The sequence below is a fragment of the Achroia grisella genome, unplaced genomic scaffold (genome assembly GCF_030625045.1).
Source record: "Achroia grisella isolate CSIRO2021 unplaced genomic scaffold, CSIRO_AGI_Agris_v1 utg540, whole genome shotgun sequence".
Lineage (NCBI taxonomy): Eukaryota > Metazoa > Arthropoda > Insecta > Lepidoptera > Pyralidae > Achroia > Achroia grisella.
Window position 1 is genome coordinate 468,360 of NW_026712925.1, and position 20,471 is coordinate 488,830.

Consider the following 20,471-nt stretch of genomic DNA (forward strand, 5'->3'; position numbering starts at 1 on the left):
CGGATAAATAATATTTACCCGTGTGTCGGTGAAATAAAAACTCGTGCATTGCCATTACAGAGGTCTAAGATATGATATCTCTTATTTATAATTTCACTACCTTATATTATATCCCTTATATTTATATTACTCTTCAATCAAAACAGCTTAGCTGAAATAGGTGAAACAGAGGTACCCAGGCAGAAGATTGCGGCAGATCTTATAATGGCCAAACAAAACGTTGAATACCTTATAGGGTCAAAGAGCATGTTGCAGCAGTCATTAGCCCACAATCAAATAAATTCGCGATTGCCGATCTTTCCAATGCTGAGTAGATGACATGCAGCAATAGTTCATTGATCGTAACTATTTACAAATGCCAATATTTACAGGAGGCTATGGACAACCAGTAAAACAACCGTATATATGTTTTTTAATTATGTATCTGCGTGAATTCAGTAACAATTTTAGACTAGGTTCAATACTATCGTTCAATAAGAACAAATATCGTGTGAATTTGCGCACTTTTGTAGGACAATCTATCGATCAAACTGCCGATACCTACTTTTAGTATAAAAATACTTTGTTTACCGTTTTAATATTCATGTTAGAAATAGACGACAAATTATATTAATAATATTTACTAAATGCAATAATTAAAAAATAAATATTAAACTTTATTTTTATTTGCTTGTCCCTGTGACTGTCGCAGATTACCCAACGTAGATCCAATTGTCTGTAAAAAAAGAATAATATGTAAAATAACATATTCCAAACAATGAAAAAAAAAAAATAAGAAAAAACGTATTGACTTTTTGCCCAATAGGTAAAGAAATTAAATAGGGCGAAAATTTCGGTGCGGCTAGGTATGCTGATTCTCATTTCTTATTGATCATCGAAATTATTTTAAGGGAATGTAAACTTTACATTCCCATTAAAATAATTCCGATTTGATTGATTTGTAGAAAATTCTCTAATGGTCGTAATATATATTACTGAATAACACTCAGTTTTGCCCTTATGACGTCATATCAGACTTGTGAAAATCGAGAAAGTAATAATGTATGTATCAATTTAGCTACAACCATTCGGGCTGTACCTGTGTAACGCCAGCAAGAAGAGATAGTAGACTGCGTTGTGGCGGTCGACAGTGCTTTTTACCGCCCTCAGCACAACACAAGCTTGGGAAGCAGTCTACACTAGAGCTGCATGGCTTAGGGAACAAGTCATATTGCGGTGGTGCTGTACATTGCAGATACTGCTCTATCATTCTTACCGCTGTGAAAAATAGAGATGTTATTTTTAAATTAGCATAAAAACCCTTCAGTCCAAATCGACTAGCTATTTCAGTTGAGAAGAACACAACTGGTGCATTTTTCATTCAGTTTCAATCTTTAACATTTCGTTTACGTAGCTTATATATTAAACAAATTTAAAACATGAAAAATCCCTTGTTTGGACAACTAACGCCATACACCTTGTACGACGTCTTCCAAATATTCCAAAATCGTTTATAGACAATAGCCTTTTTTCGTCTATCAAGGACGTTGAATTGACGTTGTTGTATTTGTATGAATGGTACTAACGCGCGTCAATTTGCCGGGCTACGGGTACGAGGTCCAGCCTGGCTTTAGCCGTGCGGCAGTAGGAGCGGTTCCCATCGGGACAACAGATGCGTGGCCAGCAATCTGCATCGGTTTTACACGACTGCACTTCAAATAGCAACTCCCCAAGCGGTGCACTTGGACATTCTCGGGGTATCACACCTAGTAATGCTGTAACAATTTATTAACAATGACAATTGCGAGGACGTGAGAAAGATGCTATGAGTTAACAATACAATATAGGTAGGTACAGTTGCTTGTGAGTCTGTCAACTTGGGAGTTTGGTGTTCCGTAGCATGAAACTTTACTTTTCATTGGAACGAAAATGTTATCCTTGAATCAATATAATGATGTAATATTATCTTACCTGTGATATAACTAATCTTTTATTAGAATTAATTTCTGTATTATAGTACCTACTCTAAATTTTGTTAGTAGATATAAAAACTATTATTAATATGCTCTATGTAGGTAAGGGGTTGATAATTTTATTTAATGCAGGTTCTCGTATTTATTTCCTTTGTGTTAAAAAACAATATATGTATATAATAAATATATAGAACAGCTTCATATATTTTTAAATAACGAACCTCGTAAATGACACGTTAAAATTTAACTTAAATATGGTTTATAAATAAAAGTATCATACGTTGATGCGGCTTGGGCGCCGTGACGGGTCTCGGTGCCGGTACTCCATTTACGCAGCGACCCTCGCAGCACACTTGGCCAGGGCCGCTGCTAGCTCGACACTGCGCATTGTTCTCACATGGTATCGGGAACAGTACCACGGGAGCCGACTTCGGACACACCAGTTTCTGCGTCTTTCCTGTGCTCGAGTAATCCACGTTATCGACGTAAACCGACGCAGTATTATGAGTATTGGAAAAAGTTACGTCAGATGATATTATGTTAGATCCTAAAAACAAAATGTCTAGTTCATTACCGCAAATGTTAATGACCTAACTATACAGAAAACTACAGTACCTTATTGAAATGTAGGTTTTATGTAGATTTATAGTATAAGGTGGCAAGAGCTCCACCGACAAGAGCGTAGCTCTTAAATTATGAATGAATGAATATAGTATAATTGATGGAAAATATAACAAACTGCATTAGGTATATTATAAACTTAGGTAATGTGTATTCAAAAAATCAACTAATCAACACATATGTGTATTATTAGTATGAATAATATTTGTAGTACACACAGTAGGTACACTTGTATCGTACACATTTGTAGGGTTATTACAGACTCGCTTAGTTAAATAATTTACCGAGTGTAGATACGATAAATCTATCATTTATTTCAGAATCCATTATCCACAGTTTGAGCTGAGAACTGACAATAAACTAATGTTTAGAGTAGAAACCATTTAACAAAATGAATAGAACATACATACAAATGTGAAATATCAATACAAAACATACAAATTGAAGAATTTACGAGAAGTTCTGTACATATATTTGTGATAAACTTCTATCATATATTAAATCTTACCTGTCTTAGACGCAGCATTAGCCCTCGGAGTGTTGGCCGCAGTAGACTGAATCGGCAAAAGTTGTAGGAATGGTCGCGGGGCCTCCAACGCTGGCGGAGGCGGCGGCGGTCTCGGGGTAGTAGTGGTCGTGGTGGTTGAGCTGGTGGTACTCGGAGTTGTAGTTGTGGTTGTGGTGGTAGTTGTGGTGGTGGTGCTGGATGTACTTGTACTTGTGCTAGTTGCCTGTATGGTGCTACTCTGGGCTTGCGTGTTCAGTCTACAAAGAAACTACCACCGCTTAGAAACTACGTGACAATGTGTATGTTCAGTGCGATTAGGAGACATTCTGTGACGTATGCTTATACTAAAGACGAATGAGTCGCTAGGATACTTGAAAAAAGCATATAAATCAATTTATATTCAGTTTTAACATTAAATTGAATTGTCAGTCATTTCACCTAAATTAAATGATTTGATTTTCATATTGTACAAATAAAGTTTCTACATATGAAATGAAAAGACTTATTCTGATTATTAGTTTACAAGTACAGTAAAGAGTAGGTAGAATAAAGCTCACAGCTTATTCGGGAAAAATTGGAAAGGGCAGCTTGTTTTCTAATTTTCGAAAAAGGCATGTCGAAGACAAAACTGGGCGGATGGAAGTTTCTAATTATGTCAATAATTTACCCTATCAGCCTCTGTCTGTAAATAGGTGAAAGATACAACAGGTAGGTATATTCGTAAAGATGATATTTTGAAATATGGTAACTCTTGAACTCTGTATTAGGGTTGAATATTTCATACACTAGTTGTGCAAACCGCTATTTACAAGCATAACTAAAGTGCAGTGCAGGTTGCAAATCTATGTAGTAGAGAATATGGTTACTCCTAGTTATTGCATAAATGGATATCTGTAAGTCGTTTAAACGGATTTATAATTATCGGTGTTATCTTAATCTGTGGTTATCTAAGCTAATTTTAATACATGCAAGTAAGAAATACCAACTTTTAGTTACAGGGGACACTTAAATTGCATATCTATGCATTTGTAAGCATAAATAAATAATAATTTATTTATCGAAGTTTCAATGCAAATACATAAATAAAAGTGCATATGGCTTACATAAAACACCTTTCGCCATTTTTGCCAGTCAACTATAGGACAAACAGGGATTAAATCGAATAATAAACCTTGGACCTTGAATTCACAGAGCAGGCATAGATGATGCCACGATTGATATAAATACAGATACATTATACCCTTAGAAAACGCCTAGATTTTCTATGTGTATATTGTGTACAAACAATCATATTCATGAGTACAAATGTTTGAAACGTGCGAGAAATCGAACCCGCGATAATCGTAAGTAAGGTGGACTAAAATGGTAGACAACCGACGCCGTATGGTTATATTTTTAAATATGTCATATACTGGCCACCAGTCGCCAGTTTAAATATTTATATATATATGAATAACCTGTCTAATGACATGTGTCAGAATTTTCCATTTTAAGAAAATAACTTATATAGACATAAGTATTTTACAAAATAGATGTTTCTAGTTACACATTCATCATCATCATCATCATCGCAGCCCCGAAGACGTCCACTGCTGGACATAGGCCTCCCCCAAAGATCTCCACGACGATCTGTCCTGCGCTGCTCGCATCCAATGCCTTCCAGCGATCTTGACCAGATCGTCGGTCCACCTTGCTGGAGGCCTTCCCACGCTGCGTCTTCAGGTCCGTGGTCGCCACTCGAGGACTTTACTGCCTCAACGGCCATCTGTCCTACGAGCTATGTGCCCCGCCCATTGCCACTTCAGAGCCGCAATTCTTCGGGCTATGTCGGTCACTCTGATTCTTCTGCGGATCTCCTCATTTCTGATTCGATCACGCAGAGTAACTCCGAGCGTAGCCCTCTCCATTGCCCTCTGAGTGACTCTGAGCTTGTTCATGGGGCCCATAGTTAGCGACCCCGTCTCTGTGCCGTAAGTCATCACTGGCAACACACATTGGTCGTAAACCTTCGTCTTGAGAAACTGCGAAAATTTGGACGAAAAGATATATTGGAGCTTCCCGAACGCTGCCCATCCGAGTTGGATTCGACGATTAACCTCTTTCTCGAAATTGGATCTACCTAGCTGGATAGTTTGCCCTAAGTATACGTACTGATCGACAATTTCGAGTGTAAAATCTCCGATTTTTACGGGAGCATGTCCGATATGGGCGTTTGACATAATTTTCGTCTTGTCCATGTTCATCTTAAGACCTACTCCTTGTGAGACTCTACTGAGGTCTTCGAGCATTTTGCTAAGGTCTTCCAGGGTCTTAGCCAAGACCACGATATCGTCGGCAAATCGAAGGTGATTGATGTACTCGCCGTTAATGTTGATGCCCAGCCCGTTCCAGTCCAGCACCTCGAAGACATCTTCCAATGCAGCGGTAAACAGCTTTGGCGATATAACATCGCCTTGCCTGACACCTCGCTGCAGTTAAGCCATTCTGGTCGTGGAGGCGAACTGACATAGTGGCGTTTTCATACAAACATTTCAACGCTTCGATATACCGATAGTCAATTTGGCACTGCTGGAGAGACTGTAGCACAGCCCACGTCTCGATCGAATCAAAGGCTTTTTCATAGTCCACAAACGCCAAGCAAAGTGGCAGGTTGTATTCTTCTGTCTTCTGAATTACCTGCCGCAGCGTATGAATGTGGTCTATGGTACTGAAGCCTTTTCGGAACCCGGCTTGTTCGGGACGCTGGAAGTCGTCAAACCTGCGCGCGAAACGATTCGTGATGACTCTCGAAAACAACTTATAAACATGGCTCAGCAGTGTTACGGGTCTGAAATTCTTCAGAAGCGATTTGTCTCCCTTCTCGAAGAACAGAACCACCACACCCCTTTGCCATGCTTGAGGCGTTCTGCCCTCGAGGATGACGGAGTTGAATAGCTTCTGGAGGATTCGTAAAACAGGTCTACCTCCAGCCCTCAGAAGCTCAGCTGTAACTCCATCAGCGCCCGGCGCCTTGTTGTTTTTAATTTGTTTAAGAGCCATACCAATCTCGTACAGGTTGACGTCCGGGATATCTTCGGTATAGTGTCGGGTTAATTTGGCTCTAGGGTCTTTCCCCGTGTTGTTAACAGGTGTCCGTGTTGTCGTGTATAACTGTCCATAGAACTTCTCAATTTCCCTCAAACGTTCGGGTTTAGACGATACGAACCTGCCATCATCCGTCTTAAGTCGCGTCAGCTGGCTCTGTCCGGCAGCCAGATCCCTATTAAAGACTTTTGAGCCCTTGTTTTTCTCAATAGCCTCCTTTACACAATTTGTGTTAAAGTGGCGTAAGTCACGAGTCAAGGACTTAGAGATCTGCCTGCTAAGTTGCCGATACTGGGAAGCGTCAGTCGGAGACTGTAGGACCATACTTCGCCTTTCATCCATCAGTTTGAGAGTAGAGATACATATTTTCCGGTTCTTTCTGCGCGGCGGGTTTTGAAGTGCTTAGACCCAGCCGCACGGACAGTTTCCACGAACCTGTTGTTGTAATCGTCCACGTCATCGCAGTCACCAAGGCATTCGCAATTCTAGCTGAAAGCTTTCGGGATTTTGGATCTGTATAGGTGTAGGGCGGAGCGTAGATTTCACCAGTCGGGATCGTTCGAGTTTCAGATTCAGATTCAATGTGCCTCTTACCATCCGGTGATCGCTTCCAATTTTGACGGCATTGATCATAGAGACATCATTGTAGTTGAGTTAGACATTACACTTGTCCAATGGGAGCTTGGATGAAAAAACTATAAAACTTTGACTGTCATAGCACTTCATATATTGTGTCATTGTACATGATACGTTATAGAGCATATGAAACTCAAATATACGTAAAACTGTATGTCCATGTATATTATTACAGTACAGAAGTCTGAGGTATGTCACTTTAGGTGACCTTTTTATGCAACTGTAATGGCAGACAACCATAGCAAAGTGGCACCCGTCGCCATTCACCGAGTTCCATTTAACGAGCCCTGTTGGTTTTGGTCTCATTGACATCAATGATTTGTCTGATATTGAGACTGTTTGATTGACTGTATTATTTTTATCAATGTTTAGTTAATTATTATTAATAATAAATACCTAAGCAGTTATATGTTTTTAACATAAAGTACCTACCTACTAGGTCAAAATTTAATACAAAATAAGTTGTCGACCTCAGCAGGCTTAACCTGTACCTTTACCATTCACTTCTGCACAAAGTCGAATGTAAAATGCAAATTGCGACGTCATTTTTAACCCCACCTAAATGTCTATGTACTGCATTCATAATGGACACTAATTTTCTACGAGTAGGTAGGCAATATTTAATAACTGCAGTTATAAAAACCGTAGGCACTAAACATGATTGATTGATATCCTATAACATACAACAGAGGTCTCGCTTTAAACGCCGTTTCCTGAGTTTCACCGTACTCCCACTAGTAGGTAGGAGCAAAAAGAATATACTCGTAACATTAATATTTACTGCAAGTATTACACAATGCTTAAGGTTGAGTTCAATCCTGATTGACTTTTATAGGTATTGGGTTTTTTCATGTGGCTTATAGATGCAGACTTGGTTGAAGTAGATAACATAATATGACATAGATGAAGTGAAGCGTTTGCAATCGTTACTCGTTTGAAACATCAAAATTTACAAGATGATCCAAATGTAAAATATTTATACATATTGGGAAAGCTATCAATTGTAATCAGTTTTATCTGATATCGAAAACATAGAATAACCAAATTTTAGGCAAAATATAAAGATCCTTGATATCAGAATTGGGTATATCACACATTACATCCACCTAATCCTCTTGCATGGTATTTGATATGACTGAATTTTTCCTATTAATATAATAAATGAGATACATTTTAAGCAATAAATTAATCAGCCATATAACTTGAAACTATAAATCATTAGGAATATCAACAAATAATTATAATAGGAATATTGTAGTCGTCAATAGAGTTACATACTCCTATCAGCCATATCTACGTATTTCTGTAGAATGTTGAGGCTCTTTCAACATCATCTTATTTTATTTTATACTGACGACGTGAACAATACGTAATACGCAACAAACGTGACTGTTGGATCTTTCTATTCCGTAAAATCAAGTGCGCCAATTTCAATAATTCCTAACAGGCTATAATTAATACCACAGATAATATAATATTGCATATATGGGTATATGTAATTTATATGTAGTACCTATTTTATTTTGGCTACAATAGCTACCGCACCGGCTTTGTTCGGGCACTCAAAGAAGATGTTGAATTACGAGTGAAATGACGCAAGTCCTATTATGTTAGGATGCTGTCTATCTGTCTATATAACTTAACCACTTTTGCATAGTATTGTGCATATTGTATTATGTTATCTATGATATGACTTAGGTAAGCTAATATTATGAAAAGGAATGTTTTTATGAGTTTGTCACAAATAATATGGAGATCAGATTGTCAGAGAGTATGTATACCTAACATAGGTAGTATTTATTTGTAATAAATTAGAAAACATTACAGTATATGCACCTATGCAGGACGTTATGAAAAATATATGTATACAATATAGATAGGCTGGATAATATACGCACCATATCCTACGGAATCTCGTAGGGATTGCTGTCCTAAATATTCCTAGTTCTAATACCCAGGATAGAAATATTTTAGAGAAATATTAAATACGCGTAGTGCAGTATCCATAGTAACAATTAGTGTAGAGAAAGTAAATATTAAGTAGTATTGTGAAAATACTGAACTGAAAGTAGAGAAAATGAAGCACCTGCAGCCAAAGAAGTGTTTTGTATATACAAAAAGCGGTGTAGTTAAGTAATTTTATTGGTTAGTACTATTTTAATTGCCACTTTTTTCTTATCTGTGGTTATATAAATAGTAAACATCATGCGCTTTAAAGTATGTATGCGAAAGACTGACTACATATAGGATCATAATCTGCATATATTGGATTTAAATATTCTCAGCAAATTGGAGGCAAGTCATATGGTTGTTCAAAACAACGTAGATAAGTGATAATACCTCTAGGTACTCTGATTTTGTATTAAGTAAGTTAAAGTAAATTTATTAGGATATTTAGTAGTATGTATATTCATATGAAAGTTACAATAAACTCAATTGTAAACAATTAATTATCTATCATCTCTCGTAATACATCTGTGACATGACAACCAACCGTTGCTGAGCGGCTTTCTGGATGCCTTTCGTGCAGAATCCTTTGCAGCACAGGAACAGTGACCCCATTACCTTGCATTCAGCGTGTTTCTTGCAAGGTAACGGAAATAAGTCCAGCCATCCGCTACTGGTGCGCACCGCCGGGCACGCTAGTGACTGACCCTCGGCTGTAGACAATATAGGGTTACATAAATCAACATATTAAAGTAAAATAAATTTTATTCTTTAATAAAACTCTATAAATTGAGTAATGTTATTCCAGAGTTCTCGATAATAAAGAAAATAATATATATTAATTATGATATGCTATTATAAGCCACAACCTGCGTAACCATTTCAGATCGACCTGTAATGAACGTAATATAAGTTAATATAAAACCGGTAATGAAAGTAATATAAGTTAACATAAAATCTGACGGCCGTGGTGGTCTAGCGGTTTAGCTGGCCGCTCTACTTCCGATGATCGCGGGTTCGATTCCTCGTAGTAGTTACCTGTTATAACATCAGCTACCTGCAAAAAAAGGCCCGTTAAAATCGGTTCAGCCATTTCAGAGATTAGCCGGAACAAACAGACACACAAAAATTGTAAAAAATATTATTTTTGTGTATGTGCCGTATTTACATATATTCATATGCATGTAATAAGAAACGGTTATTTCAATATTACAGACAGATACTCCAATTTTATATGTATATTATATATATTATTTTTATATGTATAGATTTTATTCAATAATAAATGTATTTTACTGTAATACGGCTTAATAATTATGTTTAGTAGAATTTATTTAAACATAATCGTTAAAACACGTAGTTAATTATTTCTCTTGAATAATTGCTTATTTTTAGGATACCGTATAAAAAGCTACAAAGAGAGTTCTAACGGTATGACTTTGTTCGTACATAGCACAGATAATATAATATTACATAGTACATAGACACGATTTGTAAGTGAAGTTAGACACTTTAGTCTTCTCCATTCCTCACAAAACTTACAGCCGCACTCTGAAGTGATTGTACAAAATAATTCCAGTTAAAAAAGCATACGCTCTACTTTTAAAAAGTCCTGTTACAAGCAAATACGATTTTATAAGCACCTTAGGAAATTGTAATCACACTCCTATATGTCTAATTAGAGTCTAAGTTATGTCATTATTATATAAAATAATCTGTTTACATTGTGTTTTTGGAACCCTCTGCACAAAACGGCTCACTCTTCACCAGTTTTAATTTTTATGAATGTCATTATCATACTTAGTAACATTACCTCATGGATAGTGTTCTAGTTTAAGAAGCATTGAGCAATCATTATGTCTCTTTTAATATAACGCAAATACCTACCAAACACAATTGGTATGAATTTGGCGCACTTATATTATTATAAAAAAGTGTGTGGGGACACTCAGACAGAAATGTAACTTTCAAGAAACACGGTATGGCCTTCAGTAACTATAAAATTTAATTCTTCTCTCTATTCTCAATTTATTATAATAATTAAATTTAAATAATCTACGCTATATTATAACAAAGTAAGACGCTATTTTATTTGATTAAATGTGAATAGTGTTTATTATCGAAATTACTTTACTTTGATTATTCTTATCGGATTCGACTTCTAATTAGCAATTTACTGCAGGACAACAGCGTTTAAAATAATGTTGGATTGTTCGTGAAATCAATTTAATTAAAGTAGATATTGATACTTCAATTGCTTCAAGGTTAGTACTCCTCTAACTCTATGTAGGTATACAACAAAACTATTTTCGCAATACCTATTTCAAATAATTAGTTATGAAGTAGGTATATCTATTTCCACTGAATTAAAATAAACATCTAGATTAGGTACAAGGTCTGAATCTACGAAAATTATGAGAAGTCAGTTAGATAATTCCAAAAATAAGGTTTCAACTTGAATAGCAGATTTTATTTTTAGCTTAATTTTCAATGTTTTTCTATGCGGGTTTTATTGTGGTTAGAGTGTTTTTTGTACAAGACAAGCAATTTGCAGGCAGCGAGATATTGGTACCTAACGTAGGTACAGTCTGAAAATTGTTAATAGTTTCTCTATATAGTTTGTGTTGTATGATGCAAGCAATAATAACTGTAGTCGAAAAAGCTGTTTAGTTATTGTTAGGTACTAGGTTGGAACCGAAGTTAAAACTCATTCTCTGTGAGGCCCCGTTAACGCAAATGATTATTTTCTTTTTTCTGAATACAGGTTTAATTTTCATTTCCAAGTTCCAGGTTCTAAAATAAACGATGAAAAAGATATAAAAATATTCAATGTTAAAATAATTAACGCTACTTACAAAATTATATACCTTGATTATGTAAATATATAATACAGCCTACATAGTTTATATCTTATATAATATAAAAATGCATTGATCAATACTTTCACAAAGTAGTAATATTGTTTGGAGTAACCGAAAACATGAATATACTGAGTGGAATATGAAATTATTACATATCGTCTTGGGAAGTTTGAACCTCGTATCGAACTTTACTACATAGTTATGCATTATGTTATTAGTGTACATTTGAATAAAAACTGGCAATAAATTAACATTCAGAGACAATGATTATATAGAAAAATTTGTGCAGAATGAGCTGATTTTGATTATCATAAATAATTCTTCTTCATCTAGACACGCGGCAGCGTGTCAAGCCGAGTTTCAAGTAAACTGGCTTGCAGCACCGTGTGTATATTTACACGAACCATTTGGAGCCACTTTTGACCCCCTCATAACTCAAAAACTCTTTCACACAAACCTGTCAAATTTGGTTCATATATTGAGACTTGCGAGATAAATATGTGTTCCAAATTTCATAAACATATCTCAAACGGTTATTTAGATATTAAAGTCCAAAAATCGTCATTTTTATCACTGATCAACTATAGATCAAAATTATAACCCACTTCCAGATGACCTAGGAAGTTCAAATTTGGTATGCAGATAGGTAATTAGGTGAATATAAAGGAAAAAATCTGAAACTGGTAAATTGTTATCATTTTACTACAATTTTTCACTTTAATTGATTCTATTTCAACTTATACTGGACGAATACTAAAATTCTATGAAAACGTCGATAGCCACCAATTTACGTTGACCCCTTCACATCAGTGTCGATAACTAGCAAACTTCAAATATTGCATTGAGCGGTAAACACTAGTTGCTATAATTTAGATTCTGTCTAAAATATACTCGTACTTATAACTAGGAGTATAGTCGAATTTCGAATTTAATATGTTATTAACTGAGATTTGGTATTAATTATTGTTTCAATATTTAGCGCACATCGATAGTGTAAAATCATTTTTTTATAAATAATTATTAAATAATAGGTATTTCGGTATAGGGCGCCGCGGCGGCGCCGTGTGGGAGCGGTGCGATAAAACTCAATGTTTTGTTTCTGGATATCTAACCTATAAGGTTGCGATTTATGCTACGAAATTTATAGCTTTCTTAAATTATACTTATATATTTGTGATTATATTATTATTACATTATTTTAGTAAATACGTATGGTATAGACAATAGTTTAAACCAAAAATTAATAACAATTTTAGTATAGTTATAAGTAGGAATGTACAGTTAACTCGAGAATGAGAACTTATTGGTAACAAATTGTTTTCTTGAGAATTCAATAGATATCAGTCAATTTGTTACATAATCGTCTTTACGAACTATAACGTGTCAATACCAAGTTTCAGATATTAAATAATGTACCTGTTGATAGAGAACAATTCCGAATTTGCTTAACATATGCTATTACTATCCACAAATCACAAGGCCTTAGTTTTGGCAGTCCTCTTCTCAACATAGCCTCCTCTATATTTAATAAAGGGCAGGTTTACGTTGGACTCTTTAGAGTTAAAACCTTAGATTTAGTACGTCTTAACAATTTTGATCCAAGTCACGAGAGCTCTATTGTAGAGTACAACCATCTGTGGACGTTATACCGCCCCGATTTGCCCAAAAATTCCTGATACTGAATTGGCAATGCACTTGAACATTTAAAAGTTACAAGAAAATATAGAAAATAACACAAAAAAAGACAATTATACCCCGTAAATATACGAAAATACAGTAATTTATCAAAAATAATTTGGTATTAATTTAGTTATAAATAAGTACCTCGTATAATTTATGTACAAAAAGTAATGATATCCCATCAAAAACATAAATGTGAAATGATAGCCGAGTTTAATATTATGATATATACCTTGATTGTTGACTTCTACGACAAAAGAGATGAGATCTAAATGGGTGCCAAGTTCAATGATCTGTCCTGAAATGTATTTATAACAATATAAAATATCATTTCTTCTTATAACTTAGGATAATATACTGTAGCCTAAGGTCTAACTTGGCTAGTTTTCATATACGAAATATACTGTAGCCTTCGCAAGTTCTAAACATGTTACTTGTCGGTTCCTATTTTAATATTAATAGTAACTAGCAATCGAAAGTAATAATTGGTATATGAGAACTGGCCAAGTTAGACCTTAGGCTACAGTATATTATCCTAAGTTATAAGAAGAAATGATATTTTATATTGTTATAAATACATTTCAGGACAGATCATTGAACTTGCACCCATTTAGATCTCATCTCTTTTGTCGTAGAAGTCAACAATCAAGGTATATATCATAATATTAAACTCGGCTATCATTTCACATTTATGTTTTTGATGGGTAGAGTCTACATCAATTTGTATAAGAAATGCATTGCTGGTGTAAACGTAATCTAAATGTACTTCATTTTCCCGAATTCATAAATCATCATTAGTATTAACCCTTATCGTATTTGAAATAGACATTAAAATGTTAATACAAAAAGATACACTCAAGTTCATCTCATCAATAGCGCGCTATATAAAGGCGCCGGGAAATCTATTGACACAGCGACCGGCGTCAGGTGACAATGTGCTGCATCAGGTAAGGTCAATGAAAATGTAGTAAGTAGGTTAAAATTAAATTCGTTAAACAATTTTATTGAACCGTACTGAGGTACAGAGCAATGTTGTAACACAAGCTCACCGGCACAAGTTCAGTTACGATCGAAATTATGAAAATTAAGTAATTCGCCCTAACACACGTAAGTATCTATATACCTATATGTATGTAATTGTATAGTATGTAGAAAGCTTCACGTGAACAGAAAAATAATTATAAATTTATGTAGTAGCGGATTTATTTGGGGTTAGCCGCGGTAAACAAGCACTTTTTGATTTATACATTATATATTATCTAAACGTCAGTTAAATCTCAATATGCATTTTCTTAAATGTGGTCATAATCTAATTTTACCTCTCGTAAATATATATATATATATAACGCCCATACCAATATAAGCAATCTTACTCAGGAATACAAAAGTTAGACAGATGTCAACCTCAAAGAGAAGAGCTTCAGTTATAATCTGCTCCGTTACATAGCCGTCTTACAATAAGATCTTATTAGATAGCCCCATATTTGAAAGGTAATTGTTTTTATTTGTACACATTATATCTGCAATTTTCAAAATCAACTGCTTGAAATAAATGCTGACTTTCCACGGGTGAACGTACTGAGAAACTATCAACATTAGATACCAATTAGCAATATAATTGTGTTTCATAAGACGTTTTACTAGTATTTTAGCTTTAAATCATGACAAATATACATATAAATTAGTATCTTAAATTAAATAATCATCCCATTAATTTATTCCAATATATCCATCAGTCGATATTACCCAACATAAAGTCAGATATAACCTAAAGCACAGGTAAGATAATAAATATTACACCTATCTAAATGTGACAGTTTGCGGTAAAATCATCTCCTTCCACGTGGTACATATAACCACATATTATTACAATCTGTCGTAGACACAATGTATTGTATGATCCCCGTAAGTACAAATAGAGAACTTTTGAAATAACGTAGGTACCATAGTCATCGAATATACCAATGATTATATTTCTGTAACAGATACATAAATATGTATTATTAGGATATGTTAATATTTAAACAACAAGCATCAGCAGGTTAGGTCTATTTTTTATATAATTAGAATGTGAAACAAGTTTACGGTTCACCTTATGGTAAGTAGTAACCATAGGCTAAACAGGACGGCGTGTATCGATTGATTATGTGACTAACGGGTTGCCATTCTTGAGGATTAAGATGTTATATCTTTGTACCCTGAAATTTCACTACCTTATCTCTTTAAGCAAAATACATATTATAAAAAAAGTACTTGACAGCTGAAATAAGTGAGACAGGGGTACCCGTACAGACGACTTTGTATACCTAAAGTCTATTTCTATTTCGGTAAATATTATATGTGCCTACAGTATTTAGGTGTCATGATGGTGACTAGACTAAATTAAAGTAGTTTAATAGGTGAAGTAGGTGAAGTTCAAGCCAATATATACTTGTAATATGTTTATTTTATGATGATACAATGGTTATATATATATAAATATATATATAAACAAATACGTTTTCTTTGAGTCACTCTGTCATCCAATAAAATCTACTGCCAAAACGTGGCGGTGGACGAGACTTGCAATCCGGTAACGAGGGAGTCGCATCTGGTACCATCGGGTGACACGGGCATGGAGGGGCAATTGGTTGTGGACTCGAGCTCGAGTGGATGCGAGGGCGACAAAAGTACCCGAAGTCAGGACGGGCCATGCACAACTTCTCCTGCATACAATCATCCAATACAGCCTGTGTTTTGCGGCAATGTCTAAAACTGAAGTCCCCAGAACTTTTATCGATGCAAGTAGCATATTGATTGAATTCTTGTAAACAATTATTTTTAACTCTGTGAAAGAACTCCATCGTGCACGCAGTAACACGCTTACCCAGCTCTATACAATGCCGTGGATCATTAAGCTCCTGACGACATAACATGAACTCGTTGTTAATGGATTCACATGCTTTGCCGAGATACGGGGCAGCACTCATCAGAGTCGTTGTCGATAGGTTCACTTCAGGCACATTTAGAGCACAGAATTCCGGCAACTTCACTTCATTTGTTATTACCATTATTTATTTACAATTAATAAAATTTACTTATTGGAAGTATTCATAACAATGAGACATCACATTCCTTTGACATCACTTATCTATTTAATCTTATTTTGTATGCCAGTAGTAACTGGCAGTAAGAACATACTCAGCCATACGTATAACAAGAAATCTGTACATTGCAGTTATATATGAAAAAGCATTATAGTAGCACTTCAGCAATGTGATAGTGCGTGACGCAAAACAATGATTTTTATAAAATTTGTCTTAATATCTAATAATTTTTGAATTGCCTAATTGAGTAGTTTTATTCAAAGAGGTTTAGAAACAAACAAAAAATTACATGTTTTATATTTTTTATTACCATTATGCTCCATCTAATCGCCAGGTTGAAATTGTTATTTTTTTATCATTGACTCTACTATAAACAGAACATATGAAATTATATTTTTTCTATCATATCATATTTCATATATTCTGTTAATAGTCGGTTTCAATTGATTATATTTATGATTATTTATTAATTCTCTTATGCCAAAGTAATAAAGAAATATTGTAATTTTTTCATTGATTCTAGTAGTGGTAACAGTCAAACAAAAACTCTATTTCTAATCAATTGTATGGTCTTTAAGGTCAGGGACAAATAGGGTAAATGCTGTAATAAACTTTAATGGGGCTATTAAGCTTTTGAATATGATTGACAAATTAATTTTCGTTAGGTACATATACACGAAAGGCTTAACGTGCCCTCTGAAGTATAGAAACTGAAGTTCACCGACCGACACCGGCCATCAAATTGCAATTTAAATGCAAATGCAATACATTTGATAGTCATTCACGATGATCAATACGATCAATTATTTTACTTTCTATATTATACTTAAATCTACACTGATCTGTGAAATAAATGTCTATATATGATAACGCCTCTTCACCATATTGTTGATGTATTTAACACCAAATTTCCTGATTTAGATATATTTGATTTGTCATACTTTAAATTTAAGAAAACCCTATTAGACATATTAAGTAGAAACCAGTAAATAAATAATGTATATAATAATAAGAGTAACATAACATAAGTATTAACCCGTGGATATCTGTATTGGTTTTACTATTATTAATTCATATCTATGTACTTATATACATACTACATTGTGAAACTGTTTGTATCCCAAATAAAATAAAATAAAATAAAAACTTAAAGTCCCCGGATTTGTTCTGGATGGTTAATTTAAAAAAATAGAAAAAGTGGTTTCCTTCATTGACCACACCAACAATCGCATTTTATATTAGGCATTGAAGTCATAGAAAATAATAGGTTAAAATGTCTAGTTACTCGCAATGGCTTCGCACGGGTGTACATGTATTAGGTATATACATAAACCTTGCTCTTGAATCAGTCTACATATCTATTAAAAAACCGCTTCAAAGTCCGTTGCGTAGTTTTAAAGATTTAAGCATACATAGGGACAGACAGCGACAGCGACTTTGTTTTATACTATGTAATGGTAATGATAATGATTATCTTAATAAAGAATAATTATTTATATACAATATTTTATAATACTGTATTATGATTACTATGGACATAAATAAATATATAATTATAACTAAATAATGTTGAAGTATTATAAAACTGAGATAAAAAATTAAAATATTTAGGCAAAGACTTTCAATTAATTTATTATTCGAATAGATAATTGAGTTAGTACCTACATATTGAAATAGGTGGTATAGGTATAATGGCAGTCTACCCTTGACCGTAAAAACAGTGACAGTTCAATTCGAAAGTGAAAAGATGTTGAAAAAAAAGAGATATATTTTATTGCTTGTAGGCTAATGTGTATGAGATGAATAAATCTGTAACTGAAATAAATTATAAGGGAAAAGTACTTATTATTATTGTTTAATTTTTTTAAAAAAGCTACTTGTACTATGATATTTTCTTACTCCCATGACCTAATCAACCTACCTACCTTCTCATACTTTAAGTGAAGACCTAATTAGAAATTGATAATTCTTACTTAACGAAGGTAAATAAGCAAGTTATACCTAATTCTATTAGCTATACAGATTAATAATTTATGTCGAGTTTCAATTACTAAAATTATTTTGATGAATCTTGGCGCGGGGTTGAACAGAATAATTTTTATAGCGGCAGGTGACTACATGTATGAATGGTACAAAATTTAAAATGTCTTGTAAATATAACTTTAAACATCAGGTTTGATTGTGACATGGTATTGAAGTTTCATGAAGCATTCAACGTTAAATACAATATATATTATCTACATCTACGTTCGAAGAAAAGACATCAACTTGAGCGCATTTTGGAATGTAGCAAAATAGCAATGGAAAAGATATTATTGTTAGTAGATAGGGACTATCTGAGACGAAATCAGTATAAATAAAGAAAATAAACTATAATATTATTAGGGTCGCAAGTACATACTTTTCATTCATTCATGGTCTGAAGGGTTTACAAGAAATTGAGTTTTATATTATGAATGGATGGATCGTTTAAGTTATTACGTTTCTAAGTAAATGAAATCTAATCCTAAATTATCAAACTCATGACCTTTGTAGTCTCTAAGTCATGATAATGAACTACTAGACCACGACGCGCTTGACAGATTCTATATCAATATAGGTAGATATAATTGACGAATTTTTCTGCTAAATTGTAAACTCGACCAAGCAGCCTTAGGACAGACCTTGACACTTGATTTCATCACTAATAAAATTAGATGATCTAGGTTTAATTTTATATGGAGTCTATATATTTTTTAAGGAATATACAAGTTACGTAGGTACCTACTTTTGACAGGATTAAGAAAAAACGGGACGGTAAGGCCGTGATAAATAGCTAGTAGGTACGGCTTAAATTACATAATTACAATTAGTAAATTATTCATTATAGAACAACTTACATAGATATGAAATCAGATCTGTTCGGTTACATTTATAAATAATAAGAAATAAACACACTCACTTACAGTAGATTTAATTAACATTATGCAATCTGTAAGTACCGGTTGGTTACATGCGGAGTGACCCTTAACAGATTGAGGTACGTTGGCATTTTTCTCAGAATGGACTTGTAAAAATTACTACGATAAAGAACGTTGGAATAGATAAATATTACTACTTACTCTCTAGTAATACAAATAGTTTGGTAAAAAATATAGTATTCCTGTCAAATAGCTATGACAAATAATTAGTTGAGTAGGTGTCTATCTGGACAGAATATATATAGAAATAATGTTGTTTTATATAGGTATATGTAGGTATGCATAATACACTATAATAATATCATTTACAACATAACACCGATAAGATTATATTACATACTAATGGGGACTAAAAGCCCCAAAGCTAACAATTTACCCGATCTTCAGACTGTGTCACCTCGAGGACATCGCATAATTTATTTTAATTAGAGTATTCGCCGGTAACGACTTCATCCTACACTACTATCGTCTATCCTCAGTGCAGGCGGATGTACTATTTCATATTTATCCTAAAAAAAATTAATAACGTATTCACAAGTCTTACTATTTTTTTACATACGTCTAGTGTACCTATATTAATATTCTTTTATAGTGCGAATTTTATGGTGCGATTATATATAATAATAGAAATATTTCGATATTTATTAATTGCTAATATCACTCGCGTATAGCTAAGTGCACTTATAATAAACTCACCTGAGCCAGAAAGAGCGAATGTAAACACAAACAGTGATAAGAGTTTTAACAAATACATTTTAAGTCTAGTGGTTACAGTAACACAATTAGTTTAAATACGAGTTTATCACATTAATACACGAGACCTGTATGTAATGCCACCAGTTTTGTTGGCGATTGCCGATGTTGTTGGTGGCGCAGAGCCCACTGATGCTGGCGAGCGGCACTGAGACGCTTGTCTTGTTGCATAAGTACCTACCGTCCGTGTTGATACAGATTATCTTTTGGGGGACACTGGTACTTTCGCTATACTTTATTGGTTCAATGCTTGCTTATGAACGTGTCGTTAAATTTGCTCTCCAAATATTAATTAAAAGGGGAACAACGGTGCGCACAATTTATTACCCTAGATATAAGTATATTACTACATTGATAACATATTGCGGTTATTTCTGGAAATG

At 34.1% G+C, this 20,471-nt stretch overlaps 1 protein-coding gene across 2 annotated transcripts; it reads right to left on the reverse strand.

Annotated features, from left to right (window-relative positions):
- Positions 1–169: 169 nt before the first annotated feature.
- Positions 170–20,102, reverse strand: LOC131847620 (mucin-5AC-like). Of its 2 annotated transcripts, none has more exons than XM_059197229.1 (7): positions 20,032–20,102; positions 9,296–9,461; positions 3,082–3,338; positions 2,233–2,409; positions 1,566–1,754; positions 1,079–1,257; positions 170–715 (listed from the first exon to the last, which is right to left on the reverse strand). In XM_059197229.1, exons 1-7 carry the CDS (start codon positions 20,087–20,089, stop codon positions 650–652), a joined length of 1,092 nt encoding a protein of 363 aa, XP_059053212.1. In that variant the 5' UTR covers positions 20,090–20,102; the 3' UTR covers positions 170–649. The 2 variants fall into 2 exon arrangements, with proteins under 2 accessions (XP_059053212.1, XP_059053211.1); XM_059197228.1 differs by lacking the exon at positions 20,032–20,102 and adding an exon at positions 16,156–16,563.
- Positions 20,103–20,471: the final 369 nt, after the last annotated feature.